Source organism: Pleurodeles waltl, chromosome 2_2, assembly GCF_031143425.1.
Source record: "Pleurodeles waltl isolate 20211129_DDA chromosome 2_2, aPleWal1.hap1.20221129, whole genome shotgun sequence".
Classification (NCBI taxonomy): domain Eukaryota; kingdom Metazoa; phylum Chordata; class Amphibia; order Caudata; family Salamandridae; genus Pleurodeles; species Pleurodeles waltl.
In genome coordinates this window covers 993,881,167-993,902,720 of record NC_090439.1, presented here as the reverse complement: position 1 = coordinate 993,902,720, position 21,554 = coordinate 993,881,167, and the positions used below count along the sequence as shown (strand labels likewise).

Below are 21,554 nucleotides of genomic sequence, written 5' to 3'. Positions count from 1 at the left end.
TACTTCCAAAAATATTCAGCTTTGATATTAATGAGTTTTTTGGGTTCATTGAGAACATGGTTGTTGTTCAATAATAAAATTAATCCTCAAAAATACAACTTGCCTAATAATTCTGCACTCCCTGTACTATCTCAAAGTGAGAGACAGTGTGCACAGAGTCCAAGGGTTCCCCTTAGAGGTTGATAGTGGCAAAATTAGATAATAGTAATGCTCTATTTTGTGGTAGTGTGGTCGAGCAGTAGGCTTATCAAAAGGTAGTGTTGAGCATTTGTTGTATACACACAGGCAATAAATGAGGAACACACACTCAAAGACTTAACTCCAGGCCAATAGTTTTTATATAGAAAAATATATTTTCTTAATTTATTTTAGAACCACAAGATTCTAGATTTGAGGTAAGTACATAAAATGCAAGGTACTTCACACAGGTAAGTAGGGAACTTTGATTTAAAACAATAGTACACAGTTTAGGTTAAAATGGCAATAAGCTATTTTAAAAGTGGACACAGAGCAACAATCAACAGTGCCTGAAGGAGGTAAGTTTTGTTAAGTTTCTCAGGTAAGTAAAGCACTTACACAGTCAGTCTCCTGGGCGTAGGCAGCCCACCGTTGGGGGTTCAAGGCAACCCCAAAGTCACCACACCAGCAACACAGGGCCAGTCAGGGTCAGAGGTCAAAGGAGGGCCCAAAACACATAGGTGCCTATGGAGAATAGGGTGCTCCGGTTCCGGTCTGCTGGCGTCCTCGGGGAGCAGACCAGGGGGATTTTGTAGAGCACTGGGGGGACACAAACATGCACACAAAACACACCCTCAGCGGCACAGGGGCGGCGGGGTGCAGTGTGCCAGGTAGGCATCGGGTTTGCTATAGGAAGCAATGGAGGGACTCGGGGGTCACTTAGGCGATGCAGGCAGGGCATGGGGGCTTCTCGGGGCAGCCACCGATTGGGCTAGGAAAAGGGCTGCCTGCTGGTCACTCCTGCACTGGAGGTTGGTTCCTCTCAGTCCTGGGGGCTGCGGGTGCAGTGCTTGGGCCAGGCGTCGGGGTTCCTTGTTACCAGGCAGTCGCGGTCAGGGGGAGCCTCTGGATCCTCTCTGTAGGCGTCGCTGTGGGGTGTTTAGGTCTGGGGGGCAGTAGCCAATAGCTACTGTCCTGGAGGGTTTCTACACCCTCTTTATGCCTCCTCCCTGAGGGGAGGGGGCACATCCCTAATCCTATTGGGGGAATCCTCCAGTCTCAAGATGGAGGATTTCCAAAGGCAGGGGTCACCTCAGCTCAGGACACTTTAGGGTCTGTCCTGACTGGTGGGTGACTCCTCCTTGTTTTTCCCATTATCCTTTCCTGCCTTGCCACAAAAAGTGGGGGCAGTGGCTGGAGGGGTGGGCATCTCCACTAGCTGGGATGCCCTGGGGTGCTGTAACAAAAGGCAGGAGCCTTTGAGGCTCACCGCCAGGTGTTACAGTTCCTGCAGGGGGAGGTGAGAAGCACCTCCACCCAGTACAGGCTTTGTTTCTGGCCACAAAGTGACAAAGGCACTCTCTCCATGTGGCCAGAAACTCATCTGTTTGTGGCAGGCTGGCAGAAACTGGTCAGCCTAGCACTAGGAGTCGGACAGGTATTCAGGGAGCATCTCTATGATGCCCTCTGTGTGCATTTTACAATAAATCCCACACTTGCATCAGTGTGCATTTATTGTGCTGAAAAGTTTGATACCAAACTTCCCAGATTTCATTGTAGCCATTATGAAACGGTGGAGTTTGTGTTTGACAAACTCCCAGACCATGTACTCTTTATGGCTACCCTGCACTTACAATGTCTAAGGTTTTGCTTAGACACTGTAGGGGCATAGTGCTCATGCACATATGCCCTCACCTGTGGTATAGTGCACCCTGCCTTAGGGCTGTAAGGCCTGCTAGAGGGGTGACTTACATATGCCACAGGCAGTGTGGGGTGGGCTTGGCACTCTGAGGAGAGTGCCGTGTCGACTTAGTCATTTTCTACCCACCAGCACACACAAGCTGTGAGGCAGTGTGCATGTGCTGAGTGAGGGGTCCCCGGGTGGCATAAGACATGCTGCAGCCCTTAGAGACCTTCTCTGGCAACAGGACCCTTGGTACCAGGGGTACCAGTTACAAGGGACTTATCTGTGTGCCAGGGCTGTGCCAATTGTGGGAACAAAGGTACAGTTTAGGGAAAGAACACTGGTGCTGGGGCCTGGTAAGCAGGGTCCCAGCACACGTTCAATCATAACTGGCATCAATAAAAGGCAAAAAGTCAGGGGGTAACCATGCCAAGGAAGGCATTTCCTCACAGCGGGGGTTCACTGAGGGTTATTCTCCTTTACCCTGACTAGAGTGAGGGTCCTTGCTTAGACATGGGGTGACCTGACTGCCAGCCAAAGACCCAATTTCTAACAATATAAATTATTTTAATACTATGTAATATATAAATAATAATATATAAACAATATATAAATAATGATGCCTAAATGATATATTATTATAATATAATGATATATATAATAGAAATAGAAATAATAGAGAAGATTCAAGAGGCTCTGCTGACACCTACAGGCTGCCAAAGGAATTGTATATTCCTATGAATTATTAATTAATAACTATATATATATATATATATATATATATATATAGAGCTAAATAAATAGCGTATTATTGCTAAAGTTGCTGCAGGCCGGATTAAATTGTGTAGAGCAGTGGTTCCCAAAATTTTTACTTCTGTGGACCCCTACTGTATCACTACTGGAATAATTATTGGAATTTGGGGACACCTTGCCTGCCCCCCTGCCCCAAACAACGGAGTCATTACTGGGGACCCAGGCATATACATTGATGATGATATGAACCATAAAGCAATAGAGAAAAAATACAGAGAAAAAACATTCTGTCAAACACATTCATAAATGATAACACATTTTATTTACTTCGCAAACAAATAAAAAAAATGTTTTTAATGTATTAGCAAGGTTGATTCTTTTCTAAATTCATTGTTTGATGCACATGCACTGTTCCCACAAATCAATTTGAGGATATTAATTACATTTTTAGCCTCCAATTTCAAATTACGTTTTACCATTTTCAACTGTACATTCAACCACTTCATTTATATGCACTTTATTAATCTTTTAATGTTAGTTAATTTTCTAAGCAGTCACAGACTCCCTGAGGAGGCTTCAAGGACCCCTAGGGGTCTCCGGACCACAGGTCGGGGACCAAAGGACTGGATGTGGCCCTCGGGCCGTAGTTTGGAGACTCCACCTCTACACCGTCAAACACTAGCTCGAGTACTGTATGGATTATAAAACTTACATGACTAGTCTACAGAACGAGGGAATAAACCTTGAATGACATTGACAAGACTGTTAATTTTGGTTTTAGATATGCACCTATCACTAACGTGCGATTGCACAGGTCAAGAAAGATGCTCACAACAGGAAATGAGGCCTTTAATCCATAACGTACACAGTTATAATCTGATGAGACAAAAGAGAATGATTCTGGAATCCTTTGGCTTCTAGACCAATGTTTCCCAAACTGTGGGTCGCGGACCACTGGTGGGTCGTGAGACTGTTTTTAGTCAGTCACAAAAGTTCAGGCAAAAATAAAGATGCCTCTAAATTCTCTATTTATCTTGTCACATTTGCTGCAATTTACAGAAAGAGGTCAAATGTCAGGCTGTCTCTTTTGATAAATCACTGCTTATTTCTGTAACCTGGGAGTGGTGTTTACAAACTCCTCTCACTTTGCAAATTATGTGACAATGTTGCTGGGGTACAGTGACTGTGAAAGGAAAGGTTGTAGTATTTTTTCTTAAAATGTGAAATTAGCAAATATGGTGAGAAAATTATTTTTGAAATGCTTTTGTTTTAATGATGCATGGAGTCGTAACGAATGTATTGATAACATTGCTCCTGAAACTAAATAGTTTAGTCAGATAGAAGTCTATAGTATGCTATAAATAGTTAGCCTGCATTTATAGTGTGGCACACCATTATTTATAAAATATAAGCTGTTTTCTTGTGTTCTCTTCAACTTGCTCCTGCTCATTCCCCTCTCCCAGTCAGTATCCTGCTGCAAAGCCATCTCTCCTCTTGTTTCACGGAGAATGAAGCAGATGAAGTCAATGAGATTGTGTTGTAACATATCTTATTGGAAAGTGTGTATTGTGAATGAGCCATGAAGTACGCAGAGTATCATTTTGAAGGACTTCCACCAAAGACATGCAAATTCTGTAAGCCATTGTTCAAGAAATGTTTCATTTGTATTATGCATCTCTGCTGTGCAGTTGCTGAGGAAGCAATGGAACATTCCTCTTTTCTTAAGAAATGGGTTTGTGCTTAAAAAATGTATAGTTTTTAATTACTACTTTGTTGTTTCTGATTTGCCAAATGCGACCCTAACCATGATCATGCTGTGCTGAATTTGCAAAATCTAATAATAGATTGTGCAATTTTGCTTTAAAACCTTCGGAGTTCTTGTATAGGAAGGATTTTTGTGGGAGCGGATTATTATTTTGGCCTGTGCGCTTCCTGTAGGCTTCATTCCTTTTGTTATTGACAGGGATACTTTTGCATTTTTCTTGCAGGTGTCCTATTGTGCCGTCAATACTCTTTATGAGATTGACATTTAAAACCTTTGCCTAACTAAGGTGTATGATTTTTCATTATTTCCTGTACTACTGCTTGGGCCTTCATGGCAATTTGTGTTTGTTTCCCCTCTGTACCGTTCTTTAAAAAAAATCTGTAATAAAAATCCTTCTTGCCTATTTTTGATCTGGAACTCAGTCCTTTGTGTATCTAAATATTTTTGTTCTGTTTAACTCTTCTAAATTTGTATTTCCTCTACGAGGAAGGCAGTGTCAAACTGCTAGATCAATTGAAGATTCTGGAACCGAAAAACTTTGATAAATATTTGGGTGATCAATTATTGGGATTCAGATGATGATTGTGGTTCAGCGTGCTCACCCACAGAATGATGTAACTTCCTGTAAATAAACTGCACACATTCAGCAGTTGGGAAAAAAATGTAGCACATTTTCTGTAATTCTGAAGTGAAACACAGATTGCAATAGGATCAAAACAAATCAAGACACTTTGAGTGTGATTTAGATCTTGGCAGTAATGGTCCAACCATCGACTTTGTGACTGAAAACCCGACTGCAGCGATCCCATAGATGAAAGTCTGCATTTGAACCGCTGTCTCTGCCATGAAACGCCGCCCATGTCGACGGCAGGAGAGGGAAAAGAGGATGCCGGCAGGACCCCAGTCATCCTTCCCGCCGCGCAGATTTGGATATGCCTTGCCACCCCAAAAAAAGGTGTTGGTCCAACCTCCACTACTGCGTTGGCAGATTGGGGAAGAAGGGGTGAAAACTCACCTTTTTTCCCCATTCTACCCCTGTCTTCAACTGGACACCACCTACTGTCACTGCTGCTACCGACCCAAGTAGAAAACTGAACCCCCGCCCCCTGTCACCATACTCAAAGGTAGGCATGCTGCATCGCCAGAGCATGGTGGGCACTGCACAGGAGGTCATGTCTACTGCAGGCATATACATGTCACAGTAATTAAAAAAAATATTACTGTGACCTGCATATGTGGGGTACACAATGGTGTCACACATGGCTGGAGACACACTGGCACAACACGCATATCGCCCACATACACAGCTGTCATTGTGGTGTCATCATTCATTGCAAAATGAATGCTGGCACCACAGTGACAGTACTCTCACACTGGACAACGGTGTCCATGTGTTTGCATTGCAAGGGGACTTGTAGGGGTATGTTTGCTCTATCTGTTGTGTATGTGAATGAGTATGTGTGCGTGGATTGGCTTGTTGAGGTGGAGGGAGCTGGAGTGGGTGATGAGGTTGTGTCTATATGTGTGTCACTTGCATGTGAGAACGATGTTATTGTGAATTTTGCCGTGCAACACATTCAGATGGGTGTTGTGTGGTGGATGTTGACATGATATGTGTAGTTGTGTTGGTTGTTGTGGTTGTGTTGTGTGTGGGTGCAGTGTCAATGGTGTGTGTGTTGTGTCATGGATGTATGTCAATATGTGTTTTCGGTATGTACGGATTGTGTTGCAATTGTAATGGATGATGGTGTGTATGTGGTGTGTTGTGCAGTACAAGGGGACACATGGCTAAAGGACAGTTTATGTGTCACCTCTTTTTCATAGCCCCTGCCATAGTACGAGGTCCATTAGGTCCCGCCGCCGTCTTCCTCTGTCAGCAATCTGACGCCAGTCCTCCGCTTACAGAGTAGTAACATCTAAATACAGCAGGCGGAACACCGTCGACTTGATGGTCTTCTCGGGTCCGCCACTGATGGGGCTTGGCGGTAACACCGCCAAGATCTAAATTGGGCCCCTTTATTTGGTGATTCACAAATGATAAATATTCACTGAAACTCGATTTCCACGCCTCATTTGTGTGCGATATAGTTTTATCAGTAAAACTGTAGCTCTTTGCAAATTTGTTGGGCATTTCAATGGAAAATGTGCTGTCTGTAAATGACAGTGCATACCACACAGTGCTTTAGTTACATTTAAAAAATCCCCCACCTCATGTCCATTAAGGCCAGGTGGGCCATGAAAGTTTGTGGTTCTTTAAAATTGGGTCATGTTGCAAAAAAGTTTTGGAAGTACTGTTCAAGCCAAAATAGCTCTCACCCCACTAACAAATGGACAGAGAAGTTGTTGGAAGCTCCATTTATGATACAAGAGATAATCCATTACAGAACTGGCCAGAGGGAAAACACCCAGTACAGATCGGTTCATCCATAGAATTGTATGCTAAATACCTAGCTATATTGGCACCTAAACTACTAGAATGGCTGCCCTTAAAATAGGCCACTTGCCTGCAGCCACTAAATAGGCATTTATAACATCAGGTTTGAAAAAGGGAGGGAAGAGGGTCAGATCGATTCATGCAGACCACTATTCGTATTGAATGTGGATTACAAGATCCTTAATAAGGCTCTTGGTAATAGATTGATGCCATTTCTGCTGTATGTTGTACACCTTGCTCAAACTAGCTTTATAGTAGGTCATAATGCTTCCCCAAATATTAGGAGATTGTTTTATATTTTGGATTAAGCTACAGTAACCACAGGGTCTCCTGCGGTGGTGTCGATTGACGTAGAGAAGCCTTTCATTATGGTGCATTACAAGAGGGCCAGCCTCTTGCTGCTTATTGGATAGCATCTCCCTTCCTTACCACAGATTTGATGGCTTTTCCTCTTTTTTTATGATGCGAACACATAATCACAACACAAACGCATCCTCACAAATGCATGTGTGTTCATGCGTCGTGGTGGTGGCAGCAATTTTGAAATGGGTTTCCTTGATTAGAAAACCCATTCAAAAACTGATACCGCGTTTGTAAATGCATCTTCACCCATGGACGCACATGCAGTTGCAAAAAAGTATTGGCAAAGGCAATGGTTAGGCATTATAGCACTATGACCTATTTACCTGTTCTTTATGAGCCCCTGTGCTGGCATCCATGCCCCCCCCACACGTTTTTTAAATACTTTAGAGCAACCTCTCCCCATGTACATCACCATAGCGCTGAATTTCAGATTCATTACTGATAAATTACATTAATTTCCACTAACCATGATTTTTTTCATACAAAATGTTAAAAACAGTTAAATACATTTTAACCATACCCCCTTGTATTTTAAAACTTGTAAAGCAGCCCCTACTCCTTAATTATATTGAGGTATCTCAAAATTAAATTAAATGCTGTTGTACTTACCTTTAACAATGCAGCTGACTTTTCTGTAGAATTACTCTTTATAGTGGTCACATTCCATTGGCATCTATGTAGTGACCTATCGGTGTAGTGCAATTGAGTGAAGTAAATCTGAGCAAGCTCGCAAGATGTGTGTAATCTTGGACAGCGATCTCTCATTCTCTTCAGAGATAACAACAACTGAAAGGGATTCTACCATTCTTACATTTCTTCAAAATAATCACACTGATTCCAGCTGTTGTCCAGGCATGACTGAATTATTGTAATGGCCTCCCCAATGCATCCCTTGCAAATCTGCAAGAAGTACAGAGCCAGGCTGCTCGCATGGTTCTGGGTCTTAAGTGTCATTATCATGTTACCCCGGCTCTCAGATCCCTGCACTGTGGCCTGGTAAAAGAAAGGACTTCCTTTAAAAGTCTTTGATTTGTCCACAATGCTCTACATGGCTGAACGCTGCAATACAGCACTATGCTATTTGTGCCACACCATTGGAACCTTAACCTCAGGTCAGCTAATTGAGGTGCTCTGTCTCTCCATCGAATCGAATACAAAAGATTAGGAGGCCTGTCAATTGATCACCTGAGCTTCTCCCTATAGAATTTTGTATTTACCCACCTGAAACTAAAAGTTGCCATTTCAGATTGAGGAAATCCTTAAAGACACAGTTGTACATCTGATGACTTATGTGTAGTGACTGAGTTACATAGAGAAGACTGACTGATCAGATGCCTAAAGTTGGAATACTCCTTTCCACCGTCTCTAGGACTTTTTCTGTAGCTCCGTCATCAGTCTTAATCCTCTAGTCTAGTGGGACCATTAGAGAGTTTTAGATTGAGCTTCACCCATTTCTTTAAATTGTCCATCCTGCTCACCCACTAGCCCCTATCTTACAGCCATGAGGCCACTAAATAGGGTGGGTAGTAGAACGTAAATCCCAGTTAACAATAAAAGTAAACATATACTTTTGAGACCACACAAGGGTGTGTATTAAGGAGTGTATTGCTTAAGATGAAAACTGCAAATCGGCCCCAGGCAGACTTTAAACCAGCTGTTCTACCTGGAATTGTACAATGCCATGCCAACAATAGAATGCCATAACCCATACTGGAATGGCTTTGAGATCATAGACGGCACATGTTAAAATATTATAAATACACCTCAATGCAACATTTCCTCTTCTAAAATAACTGATAATGTAAAGAGAGCATTTTTCTTTAAGACTTAATAATACATTAGATATATGCATTCTAAGCTAAAATTTTATATATATATATATATTACACCATCCAAAGGTCCAACTTGTGGCGCGCAAATTTCACGGGTGCAATCGCGAGGAAAGGACCATTCCTCCACAATCTCCAACACCAACAATTGAAAAAAAATTAATTTTATATATATATACATTTTACATTGCAAAAATTTTCAATAACCAGGGGCCAGATGTAGCAAGATCAGAATTAGCGATTCTGAAATTGCGAGTCGGTGCGACTCGCAATTTCAGAATCGCAAATCCTGATGTAGAACGGTGTCTCAGACACCGTCTGCGACTCGCTATGGGGTCGCAAAGTCCCACCTCATAAATATTAATGAGGTGGGTCGCATTTTGCGACCCCATAGCGAGTCCCTGCACTCACAGGGATGGTGGCCTGCTGAAGTCAGCAGACCTCCATGTCTGTGACTGCTTTTTCAATAAAGCAGTTTTTTATTTTATTTTATTTTTTATTTTATTTTGCAGCCCGTTTTCCTTAAAGGAAAACGAGTTGCAAAATAAAAAAAATAATGAAACCATTTGGTTTCGTTTTTTCAGTGTAGGAAAAATCCTTTTTGGCAACATTCACAAAGTGGAAGGGGTCCCGTGGGGACCCCTTCCCTTTTGCGAATGAGTTACCACCAGTGTGACACTGGTGGTAACTGCAAATTGCTTTGCGACCGCATTCACGGTCACAAAGCAATTCTGCATTGCGATGCGAGTCGCAATTAGGAAGGGAACACCCCTTCCTATTTGCGAGTCGCATTCACAATTTGCGAGTCGGTACAGACTCGCAAATTGTGAATGTGCATCGCAGAAGGCTGTTTGCATGGCGCAAACTGCGATTTTCGCAGTTTGCACCATGCAAACGGCTTCCTAGATCTGTCCCCAGGTTACTTACTAAATGCTATTTGTTTGTGCATGCACATTTAAATAACCTGTTAAACACTTAGATTTCCATGCACCAGTATCTGAGAAAATAATTAGGGATTAATTACACACATAATCAGCATATTTCTTTGTTTTCATTTTAGCATGGACACTCCACCTTTCATTACCCCCATCATTGCCATCATTGTTAGTTATTTTGCCTTGGAATTATTCTCTGATATTGTTCAATACTACAATCTTCAGAACATTTGGTGATTTTCCTAATATTCCACCATTTGCCTCCTCCCATACAAATCCCATTGTTCCGCATATCCAACACTATCTTGGGACTGGACCACTTTGATTCCACCTGCCTGACTTTTGTTCCAATTCACACTTTCACCCACTCTCCCTTTTTAAACTCTTTTCCCTTCAAACCCTCGTTATGTTTATATGTATACTTGTTTTAGGATTGTTTAAATCTAAATTCCAAATCACGCTTGCCAAACTTCAAGCTTTGTTCTATTCATCCATGCGGGAACAACTGCGGTGAACACTACTCTTCCTTTTAACAAAAAATAAATTGGAGGTTCCTTTCTCACAGAATGAGGGGTAGTTCTGTAACTCCACAATATATTCTTACTTCTTTCTTCCAACTCAAACCTTTGCCCAAAGCCAGCTGAATGCATGCACCCAGAACTCAGTTAAACCTCTTGACTAAACCATTTTCCCGGGGATTATATGCTGTAGTTTTGAGATGTTTAATTCCCTCCTGCCAGAGAAACAATTCAATTTCTTCACTGGCAAATGTGATCTGTTATCTGAAACAACTATTTCCAGACATCCCTCCCTCCGGAAAATATCTTCACAAAATGCCACAATATTGTGGGACTTAATATCCTGGATAAAATCTACTTCAGGCCATTTTAAGTAGCAGTCCACTATAAACAGAGCAAACCTACTGTCATAACCCAAACAATCAAAAGGTCTGCAAATGTCAATCACAACCCTTTTCCAAGGTTTTTCTGGAAACTTTAGCGGAGTAATGTGTTGTTTCTGATACTTTGAGTTTTATCACAATTGGTTCTCAATTTCGGACATACCTCTCAATTTTCTTATCCATTCCTGGCCACCAGAAATCATTCCAAGCCTTCCTTTTCATTGCAGAATTTCCCCCATGTCATTGGTGTAACAACTATAATAGTATGTGGCACAGCGTGATGGGTGCCACTAATCTATTACATCTCCTGACTATGCCTTCTACAACTGACAACTCTTCCCATACAGGTCTATGCTCGCTTAACTTTTGCCTCTCTTCCTGAGTCAGCGTTGTCTGATTGGGCAGTTTTCAATAAGACATTTGACAGCTTTATCCTTTGACAACTTACACCTTCTTCCCTCCATCTGGCTACTCTACAGGAGAGACCAATTTCTGCTGCCACCCAGTCATCTTCACTGCTACACAGATCGTCATCCAGTGGCAAATGAGGCATGCAATCTGCATTAACATTTTATGGTCAGGTACATACTTAACGTTAAAAGTAAACTCCTGCAATCTGTATAACCATATCACTATGTGAGGCATAGCTTTTCCTGCACCTTTCGTGTTGAATAAGTCAACTAATGGACGATGGTTGGTCCTTAATTCAAACTGAGTTCCCCATATGAATGCTCTGTAGTACTATACTCCCCACCAACACTCTGAAGCCTCCTTTTCAACTACTGAAAATGAGGTTTCTGCACCTGTAGGAGGCTGGCCTGGCTTATAGTGGGTACCTAATGGTACTTACACCTTGTGTCAGGTCCAGTTATCCATTATTAGTAGATTAGTAGTGTTCTAGCAGCTTAGGCTGATAGAGGTAGCTATAGCAGAGCAGCTTAGGCTGAACTAGGAGACATGCAAAGCTCCTACTATTCCACTTCTATCATATAGCACTATATCATAAGAATCACAATACTCGGAGTTACTAAAAATAAAGGTACTTTATTTTAGTGACAATGTGTCAGAAATATCTCAGAGGATATATTCCCTTAGGAGGTAAGTAAAATACACAAAATAAACACACAAACCAAAATCAGGTAAGTAAAGTGTTAGAAAAGTAGTGCAAACACTGTAGAATACAATAGGATGCAATAGTCCTAGGGGCAACGCAAACCATATACTCTAAAAGTGGAATGCGAACCACGAATGGACCCCAGGCCTAGTGTAGTGTGTAGAGGGTCGCCGGGAGTGTAAGAAAACACTAAGGGTATCTAAGATACCCCACCCCAAGACCCTGAAATGTAGGAGTAAAGTTACCCTACTTCCCCAGAAACACACTAAAGTCGTGATAGGAGATTCTGCAAGGACAACAAGGACTGCAAAGCACTGAAGACGGATTCCTGGACCTGAGGACCTGTAAAGGAAGGGGACCAAGTCCAAGAGTCACAAAAGTGTCCGGGGGGGACAGGAGCCCACTAAACCCCGGATGAAGGTGCAAAATGGCTGTCTCCGGATGGAAGAAGCTGAAGATTCTGCAACAACAGAAGATGCCAGGAACTTCTCCTTTGCACAGAAGATGTCCCACGGCGTGCTGAAGGATGCAGAGTTATTTCCACGCAGAAAGACCGCAAACAAGCTGTGCTAGCTGCAAAGGTCGTGGTTGAAGAAAATGGGTGCTGCCCGGGCCCAGGAAGGACCAGGAGGTCACCCCTTGAGGAGGAGACAGAGGGGGTGCTCAGCAGTACAGAGAGCCCACGCAGAAGCAGGCAGCACCCGCAGAAGCACCTGAACAGGCATTCAAGGAAACTGAGCACGCCGGTTGTCTCAACACTACAAAGGAGGGTCCCACAAAGCCGGTGGTCAACTCGGCGAGTTGAGCAATGCAGGACGGAGTGCTGCGGACCTGGGCTATGCTGTGCACGAAGGATTCCTTGCAAAAGTGCACAGAAGCCCTAGCAGCTGCAGATCACGCAGTACACAGGATTACTGTCTGGCGTGGGACGGCAAGGACTTACCTCACCAAATGTGGACAGAAGGACCACTGGACTGTCTGGGTCACTTGGATCCAGATCCTGTGTTCCACGGACCACGCTCGTCGAGATGAGAGGGGACCCAGGGGACCAGTGAAGCAGAAGTTTGGTGCCTGCGTTAGCAGGGGGAAGATTCCGTCGACCCACGGGAGATTTCTTCTTGGCTTCCAGTGCAGGGTGAAGACAGACAGCCCTCAGAGCATGCACCACCAGGAAACAGTCAAGAAAGCCGGCAGGATTAGGCGCTACAATGTTGCTGGTAGTCATCTTGCTACTTTGTTGCAGGTTTGAAGGCGTCCTGGAGCAGTCGGCGGCCGATCCTTGGCGGAAGTCGAACAGAGAGATGCAGAGGAACTCTGGTGAGCTCTTGCATTCGTTATCTGAATAGAAACCCACAGGAGAGACCCTAAATAGCCCTCAGAGGAGGATTGGCCACCTAACCAGGTAAACAACTATCAGGAGGGGTCTCTGACGTCACCTGTTGGCACTGGCCCCTCAGATTCCTCCATTGTGCCCTCACACCTCTGCATTCAAGATGGCAGAGGTCTGGGACACACTGGAGGAGCTCTGGGCACCACCCCTGGGGTGGTGATGGACAGGGGAGTGGTCACTCCCCTTTCCTTTGTCCAGTTTTGCGCAAGAGCAGTGGGTGGGGGGGTCCCTGAACTGTTGTAGTGTGGCTTATGCAAGGAGGGCACCATCTGTGCCCTTCAAAGCATTTCCAGAGGCTAGGGGAGGCTACTCCTCCCCAGCCCTTAACACCTATTTCCAAAGGGAGAGGGTGTAACACCCTCTCTGAGTGAGGAAATCCTTTGTTCTGCCTTCCTGGGACTGGACTGCCCAGTCTGTGGGTTGGCAGCAGCAGTAGCTGCAGTGAAAACCCCAGAGAGCTAGTTTGGCAGTACCCACGGTCCATGCTGGAGCCCCGTGGATGCATGGGATTGGTGCCCCAATACCAGTTTTGGCATGGGGGGACAATTCCACGATCTTAGACATGTTACATGGCCATATTCGGAGTTACCATTGTGACGCTACATATAGGTATTGACCTATACGTAGTGCACGTGTGTAATGGTGTCCCGCATTCAGAGTCTGGGGAAATTGCCCTGAACTATGTGGGGGCACCTTGGCTAGTGTCAGGGTTCCTTCACACTTAGTAACTTTGCACCTAACCTTCACTAAGTGAGGGTTAGACATATAGGTGACTTATAAGTTACTTAAGTGCAGTGTAAAATGGCTGTGAAATAACGTGGACGTTGCTTCACTCAGGCTGCAGTGGCAGTCCTGTGTAAGAATTGTCTGAGCTCCCTATGGGTGGCAAAAGAAATGCTGCAGCCCATAGGGATCTCCTGGAACCCCAATACCCTGGGTACCTATGTACCATATACTAGGGAATAATAAGGGTGTTCTAGTGTGCCAATCAGAATTGGTAAAAATAGTCACTAGCCTGCAGTGACAATTTTAAAGACAGAGAGAGCATATGCACTGAGGTTCTGGTTAGCAGAGCCTCAGCGACACAGTTAGGCACCACACAGGGAACACATTCAGGCCACAACCTATGAGCACTGGGGTCCTGGCTAGCAGGGTCCCAGTGAGACATATAAAACACACTGACAAATAGGGTTTCCACTATGAGCACTTGGGTCCTGGCTAGCAGGATCCCAGTGAGACAGTAAAAACACCCTGACATATACTCACACACAGGCCTAAAGTGGGGGTAACAAGGCTAGAAAGAGGCTACCTTCCTACAGCACCCCTCAATGTTCGAGAAGCAAATAGAACCACTTGCTTGCTTCCTTCATGTTCTTGCATTAGAACAGCACCTGCACCGTACCAGCTAGCATCCTTTAAAACAATAGTCTTTCTCACTGGATCAAAAGATACCAGTCCATTGGCATTCATTATTGCAGATTTTATGTTCTCAAATGCTCAATGACATCCTTCTGACAATTCAAACTTTGCCCCTCCAACAACGTATCCAGTGTATGTGCCGTGTCTGAGAAATGCTCCACAAACTTAGAATAATAGTCTGCAAGTCCTAAGAAAGATCTCATCTGTCCTTTATCCCTTGGTGTTGGAGAATTCTCGACAGCATCAATTAACTTCAATTTTGGTTTTATCTCTTCCTTAGATAAAGTGTGCCCTATGTACTCCACTTTTTCTCTCTAGAACTTACATTTATCCAGTTCCCCTGTCATTCCAACCTCTTCCAACCGTTTGAGCTTTTCCGGCAACACCACATCATGATGCTCTTTATTCCCCACATCAAAATTTCATTCTGAAACACCATTGATAATCCCTGCAGCACACTTTGCATGACACTCTGAAACATGGCAGATGCCAAAGCCAGCCCAAAAGGCATATGTTTAAATTGGTATGCTCCATAGGGTATAATGAAGGACGTTACATGCCTGGATTCTGAATGTAATAGCACCTGATGATAGGTGCTGGAAAGATCTAGTGTAGTGAAATATTTGGCATTCCTTACATCCATCAGCATCTCATTACTTTTGAGGAGAGGATGTCTATCCACCCAGATGTTTTCAGTCACATCCCGAAGATCAACACACATTCAAATGTTTCCATTCGCCTTCTTTGCTAACACTGTTAGACTTCACCACTCAGATGCCTCAGTTGGCTCAATGGCTCCTTCTGCACATAAGAGATTCAGTTCCTCAGAAAGTTGTCCCCTCAACGGCACATTCCTGACTTTATGCACCCTCGGCACTACACCTTCTTTCAGGATAATACGATGTTCAAACTTCCTTAAACATCCCAGTTTCTGGGGAAGCAATCTAGGGTATTCGCTTTTCCACTTCTCTACATCAGATATAGGTGTTAACAATACCTGATCAGGATGGTTTGGGTCTAATATGATTCTCAAAGCTTGTTGTTCTCTCCACCCCAACAAAGGTTTCCCTTTTTCAACAAGTACACCTTTCCACCTGCACTTCTTCCTTCGTACTCTCCATGTGCTATAAAATAGCAAAGAAAGCTTGACCCTGCAATATCCTTGTAGTTCTACATCACTGAGAATCAATTTGCTTGACTTGCTCAAGCACATTCAAATGGACTTGTCGATCAGAGTATACAGGGAGCATGAATCTGCCCACAGTGAAAATGGCCTGTCTTCTTGCTTTTGTAACACTTAGCATTTATAGCAGGACATGCATTAGACTCAGCTTATTGGTGTGTGCTTTCACTTCTATAACACTGTTTCAAGGGCACATCCCTTTGAGACTCTTTGTTTATCCTCTACCCTCTTTGCTTGTCCTTTTTGAAACCACTCTTATGCACTGCACCACCCTTCTGCACCGCATTCATGTCACTCTCATCCATCTTGTTCTTGTCTTGATTCTCATTTAATTCTTTTACATAATGGGGTGTATCCTCAATGCAACATACTATGGTTATAGTTTTTTATAAAGATGGGTTCTTCATCTGCAATAGCTTCTCTTAAATTCTAAGATTATTTGTTCTATTTATAATTTGGTCGCTTGTGATTTCTTCTTGTAAGTTCTTAAATTTACAATAGACTGATAACTTCATCAACACAGCCACATACTGCTCTATAGTTTCATCTGGTTACTGAGCATGTGAAAATAATTTGTAGCATTCCACTACAGTGCTCAGTTTTCTGACATTTTCTTCTAATGCCTTTATGGCCAGAGCATATTCATCTTCGGGACCCTCCTCCACATCTGACCCATCACCTGTTTCATTCTCCCCACCTTTCGGCACAGTTAATGTTTTAAGAACTTTTTATCCCTCTACTCCAAGCCAGTGTTACAACAAGTCTAATTTTCTCTTTGCTGGTAACTCATCCCCTCCTATAACTTGTAAATACATCTCAAATGACTCCTTAAAATCCTTCCATGCCATAACAGGGGACCCTGGATCCTGTCAGAACATGGAAGGAGCAGTTCTCGTTTGCATCGCTATACTAACAGTAAATATGTAAAATGTCACAATAAGGAATACTAAGAACACAATGAAATAGCACAAAAAAGTAGTCACCTTCGTCAGTGGTAACACAAATAAATAACACAATTAAAGTAGTCACAGTTCTCAACAGCTCCTTCGTTTTGCACTGCAAATAATTGGAAGAATCACAATCTGATGTTTCAGTGTCCTCTTTCTATAACCATGAATTCTCAGGGTTGGAGTCTTAGTCCATCTTCCTTGTCACTCCTTCCCTAAGCCTTTAATCGCACACCTTTTACATGCCACCTAAGTGCCTCAGCATATAGCTTGCACTTGCACTCGCCCCGGCTCTGGCTCTTCTGACACTGGTAAGTTTACCTTTATTTTTTTGATAACTTTTTACTGCCGTTCTGGGACAAGGCACACTTGTGGCGGTGTTACAATTTGAATCACGTACAACACTCTACTTATATTTTCTCTAATGACAGCGCCTTCTTCAGTTCTCTTTTACATACAGCCTCGGCGGGCGAATTTCTATATGCAGGTCCCCGCAGCAGTGACCTGCATGGCATGAGTTAATAGGCGCACGCAGTGACACCCTTTGCATGATCTGCTGAAACACAGCAGATACCAAAGCCAGCCTGAAAGGTGCACGCAGCGAAGCACAAACAAGAATCGCAGCCCAGTTGTTTACTTAAGCCACAGTGCGAGCTTGCTTAAATTTGCAGAGTGAGATTAAGGAAGAAATAATCCCAAAAATTGCTGAAACTAACCTTTACATCACTCCGCTGTTCAAGCACCTCAAAGGGTCGGTATTCTCTTCTTCTATTACCAAAACAACTGCTGCATTTAAATTCTCTGTGAAGCACCTGCCTGTGCCAATGGCACTGTTACTCACAACTTGAATAACGCAATGCAGTCGGTACTTAGAATTCTTCCTCTTCATATCCCATCCTCTTTCCCACTTTTGAGACCACACAAGGGTTTGCTTTAAGGTGATTATTGCTGAAGATGAAAACTGCAAACCGACCCCAGGCAGACCTTAAACTAACTGTCCTAGCTGGAATCTTACAGTGCCTTGCCAACAATAGAATGCCTAGACCCACACTGGATTGGCTATGAGATCATAGGCAACACGTCAAAACCTTATAAATACAACTCAATGCAACACATATATAATGATCAACAACATAGACCCATCTACTGCTGTCTCCTTAGGATACCCACCTTATTCCATTCCTTTATAGACAACCTGTTTCTAGTCCAGTACTCTTGTGTTACATCCTAATGCCTTTTGAATGCCATAGTGCTGGTTTGCTATCATTGACCTATTTATACTATTACACCCAATAGCACTGTTTTGTTTTTGTCTTTTGGAAAAAGTGCAGGGCTGTATCCACATGGAATGAAGTGGCCACCTAACACCTCCTTCATAATGAGCACACCACCTACTGCTCTCTTAGGCAAAAGCACACAACTTTCCTTTATTGCTTGTATAGAATTTAGGTGGATTCAGTATGCAGACGCTTCAAAGACTGGCTTAGCTTTCATCATCATTAGAACCTTCCCAAAGCCTATCACCTACTTAGTTCCTTTTTACTACAGCACACCTTCCTCCTGAATGTGATGCACTTTGCTTCTTGTCTGAGATTAGTGATCTCTTTTCATCTCCTTTCCCTTGCTCAATATGCTGCTTAGAAACGAGAGGGGCAGTCTTGAAGTCATAAATGAAATACATTAGGCAGAATGAATTTTAGTAAGACAAAGAACAAAAATGTTTTCACAATCCTGGGTCCCACAAGTGAGACTGTTGGCTCCTTGTGAGGGGTGATCTGCAGCTGTGTGGTCAGTAAGAAGGTTGCTGTAGTTCACGAAATGCTGTAAGGTGTTTTTGACAGGATGTAGACGGCAGGGGTCTGTGATCAGGTGGTGATGGAGAACCTTCTCAACTTCTACAGCTGCCAATTTCCTAAAGGAAACCGTGTACCTGCGGCTGTACTTTTTTGCTAAAGTTGTTAATTCAAGTCAAACGTCTTCATTTACTTGACTTTGTTTTTATGAGACAGTCCCTGCTGAAACTCTCTGGGCTTGTGTTTGTTGCAGATATTGGTATTAATCTGACAGATCCGATGTTCAGAGGAGTGTACAGGGGGACACAGAAACATCAAGGTGAGTGTCTGTATCTTAACATTTTAAAAAAAATATTGAATAGCGATACATCGCAGTAAAGGGGCCTTGTGTTCAATAAGCAGTAGTTTGTGTGTAATACATTTAATAAGTTAGTCATTTAGACCGGAAACTAGTTATATGTGCCTTGGTAGGATAACCAGTGAGCCCTCACTGTGCTACAGATAACAATTTTGTTCCTGTACAAATTTTTATACAATTTTAGAATTGCTACAAAAACGTCCAGAACCAAATGCTTCCAGGTACACAGAATACAACTTGTGCCTTATCAACTTATGGATATGTGCGCAGCAATGGTCCTGCATGGGATGGCGCTGTGCAGGTCTTGCTTGTGCTTGCGTGCAGGTGGACCTGTCCTGACATTATGTTTTCATGGTATCCTTCCAACTTGAAGACAGGATGCCTATGGGCATACCATGCTGAGCACCTAATCCTGTCCAACCTGAAGAAAGGATGCTTTCCTGTCAGTGCATTTCTATTCCTGTATTCACATTTGCAAAATGTGAGAAGTACGGTCTTGCTAACATGTTTCCACTGCCTTCTGTCTTGTTTTATTGGTCTACATGCTTTGGCAGCGAAAATAAATGTATTGTCATAAGACATGTTATTAAAATCAGCTGTGCTAGTAAGGACACATTCATATATAAAAACACACATATGTGAATATACATATGAATGTATTGCAGAGTGGCGCTAGCCGTTCTGAAGTGAAAGGTAGGGCGACCAGAGATAGGGATTTTATTTTTATTTTTGTCCCGTAATAACTTCGCACCCGTTTGACGAATGTCCGTGAAATATTTCAGACCTGCTGCCCCCATTTCATTGTCTGTGCTGTGTGAGTACTGATTGCAGCTTTGGTCAAGGCTGTGCCAAGAAAAATAGGGGGTCCCAAAACGAGCTTGAAATCCAATGTATTTTACATAGACTTTTGTATTTCGTGGAGTGCGAAAACGGGCAGTTGGATTTTTTGGAAATTTGGCAGCATTAGATATTAGGGTGTGCAGATGGTTTGTTTGGTTACTGCAGGTAAGTAGAGTAAGTATTTCTTAAGTTAAAGAGTTTTTCAACTTAGTGAAATCTTCTAGCACAATAATATTAAAAGTAGCAAGAAAGCCCAAGAAATAAACTAGACTGCATTTGTAAAGATTCAGATTTACTACTTGACCAACTAAAGGACCCATTTTAGGTTGAATGCACATGGAAACCTATAAACAAATACATAACAAACAGAATACATCTTAATCTACATATGTTTTATTTGCATGCTCTCTGGCTCGAAAAATAAAAGTGGCCAAACAAAATCCATCTTTCTTATACACTCCTGAGCACAATCCTACTAAAAGTATCAAGGAATCCCCCCCAAAAAACTAGACTGCATATGTAAAATTTCAGGTTTACTACATGAACAACTGAAAGACCCATTTATGGTCACATGCTAGTGAAAATCTATTAACAAATACATAACAAATAGAATACATCTTACTGTACATACGCTTTCTGAGCACGCTCTCTGGCACACAAAGTAAAACTGTGCCCAACAAGCCAAACAAAACCATCTTCCTTATGTACTCCTGTGTAACAAAATGGAAAAGTGACCTAGCAGTGATCTACACAAATTACTATATGGAGGACATGATAATTGGCCATTAGGAGAAAAAATAAATAAATCTTAATTGTTATTACAACAGTTGGCTTTCATTCACTTTGGGCTTCATATGTAGCATAATGCTATTAAAATTAGCAAGGAAGCCCAAAAAATAAACAAGACTGCATATGTAAAGTTTCAGAATTACTACCTGAACAACTAAAATACACATTAATGTTCATAATATTATGTAAACCCATAAGCAAATAAAATAGATAAAAAGAAGCAAATCACATTAAATCTTATTCCCACTCCTCCGTACTCCACTCTACGCCACTCCAATGTATGCTGCTCCATTCTACGCTATTGCACTGTACGCAGCTTTAATCTTTACTCCTCTACTGTATGATATTGCATTCTAACCAACTCCACTGTAGCCACTCCACTATGTTTTTCCACTCTACACCACTCCACTCTACACCTCTCCATTATACGAGACTCCACTCTATGCTGTTACACTGTACACCACTCCAGTATACGTCACTCCACTGTACGCCACGCCACTGGACCATACTCCACTATATGCCATTCCACTCTATACCATTTTACTGTACTCCACTCTGCTCTATTCCACTGCATGCCACTCCACTGTCCGCTACTCCACTCTATGCCACTCCAGTGTATGGCACTCCACTGTATGCCTTTTCATTCTGTGCTATTTGACGGCACCCCTCTCCAATATATGCCACTCCACTGTATGCTATTACACTCTACCCCTCTCCACTATGTCACTCGTCTACACTTCTACATTATACCATACGCCACACCACTGTACAACACTCCACGCCACTCCATTCTACGCTATTACACTGTACACAACTCCACTCTATGTCAGTCCACTCTACGCTATTACAATGTATGCAACTCCACGCTACGCTTCTTCAG

At 42.8% G+C, this 21,554-nt stretch overlaps 1 protein-coding gene across 1 annotated transcript in view; it reads left to right on the top strand.

The window, feature by feature from the left end:
- Positions 1 to 21,554, top strand: part of TATDN1 (TatD DNase domain containing 1) — a 112,639-nt gene that overhangs the window by 19,929 nt on the left and 71,156 nt on the right. Inside the window, exon 2 of the mRNA XM_069220720.1 lies at positions 18,941 to 19,006. Coding sequence (XP_069076821.1) covers positions 18,941 to 19,006 — 66 coding nt within the window. The remainder of the gene's footprint in view (positions 1 to 18,940; positions 19,007 to 21,554) is intronic.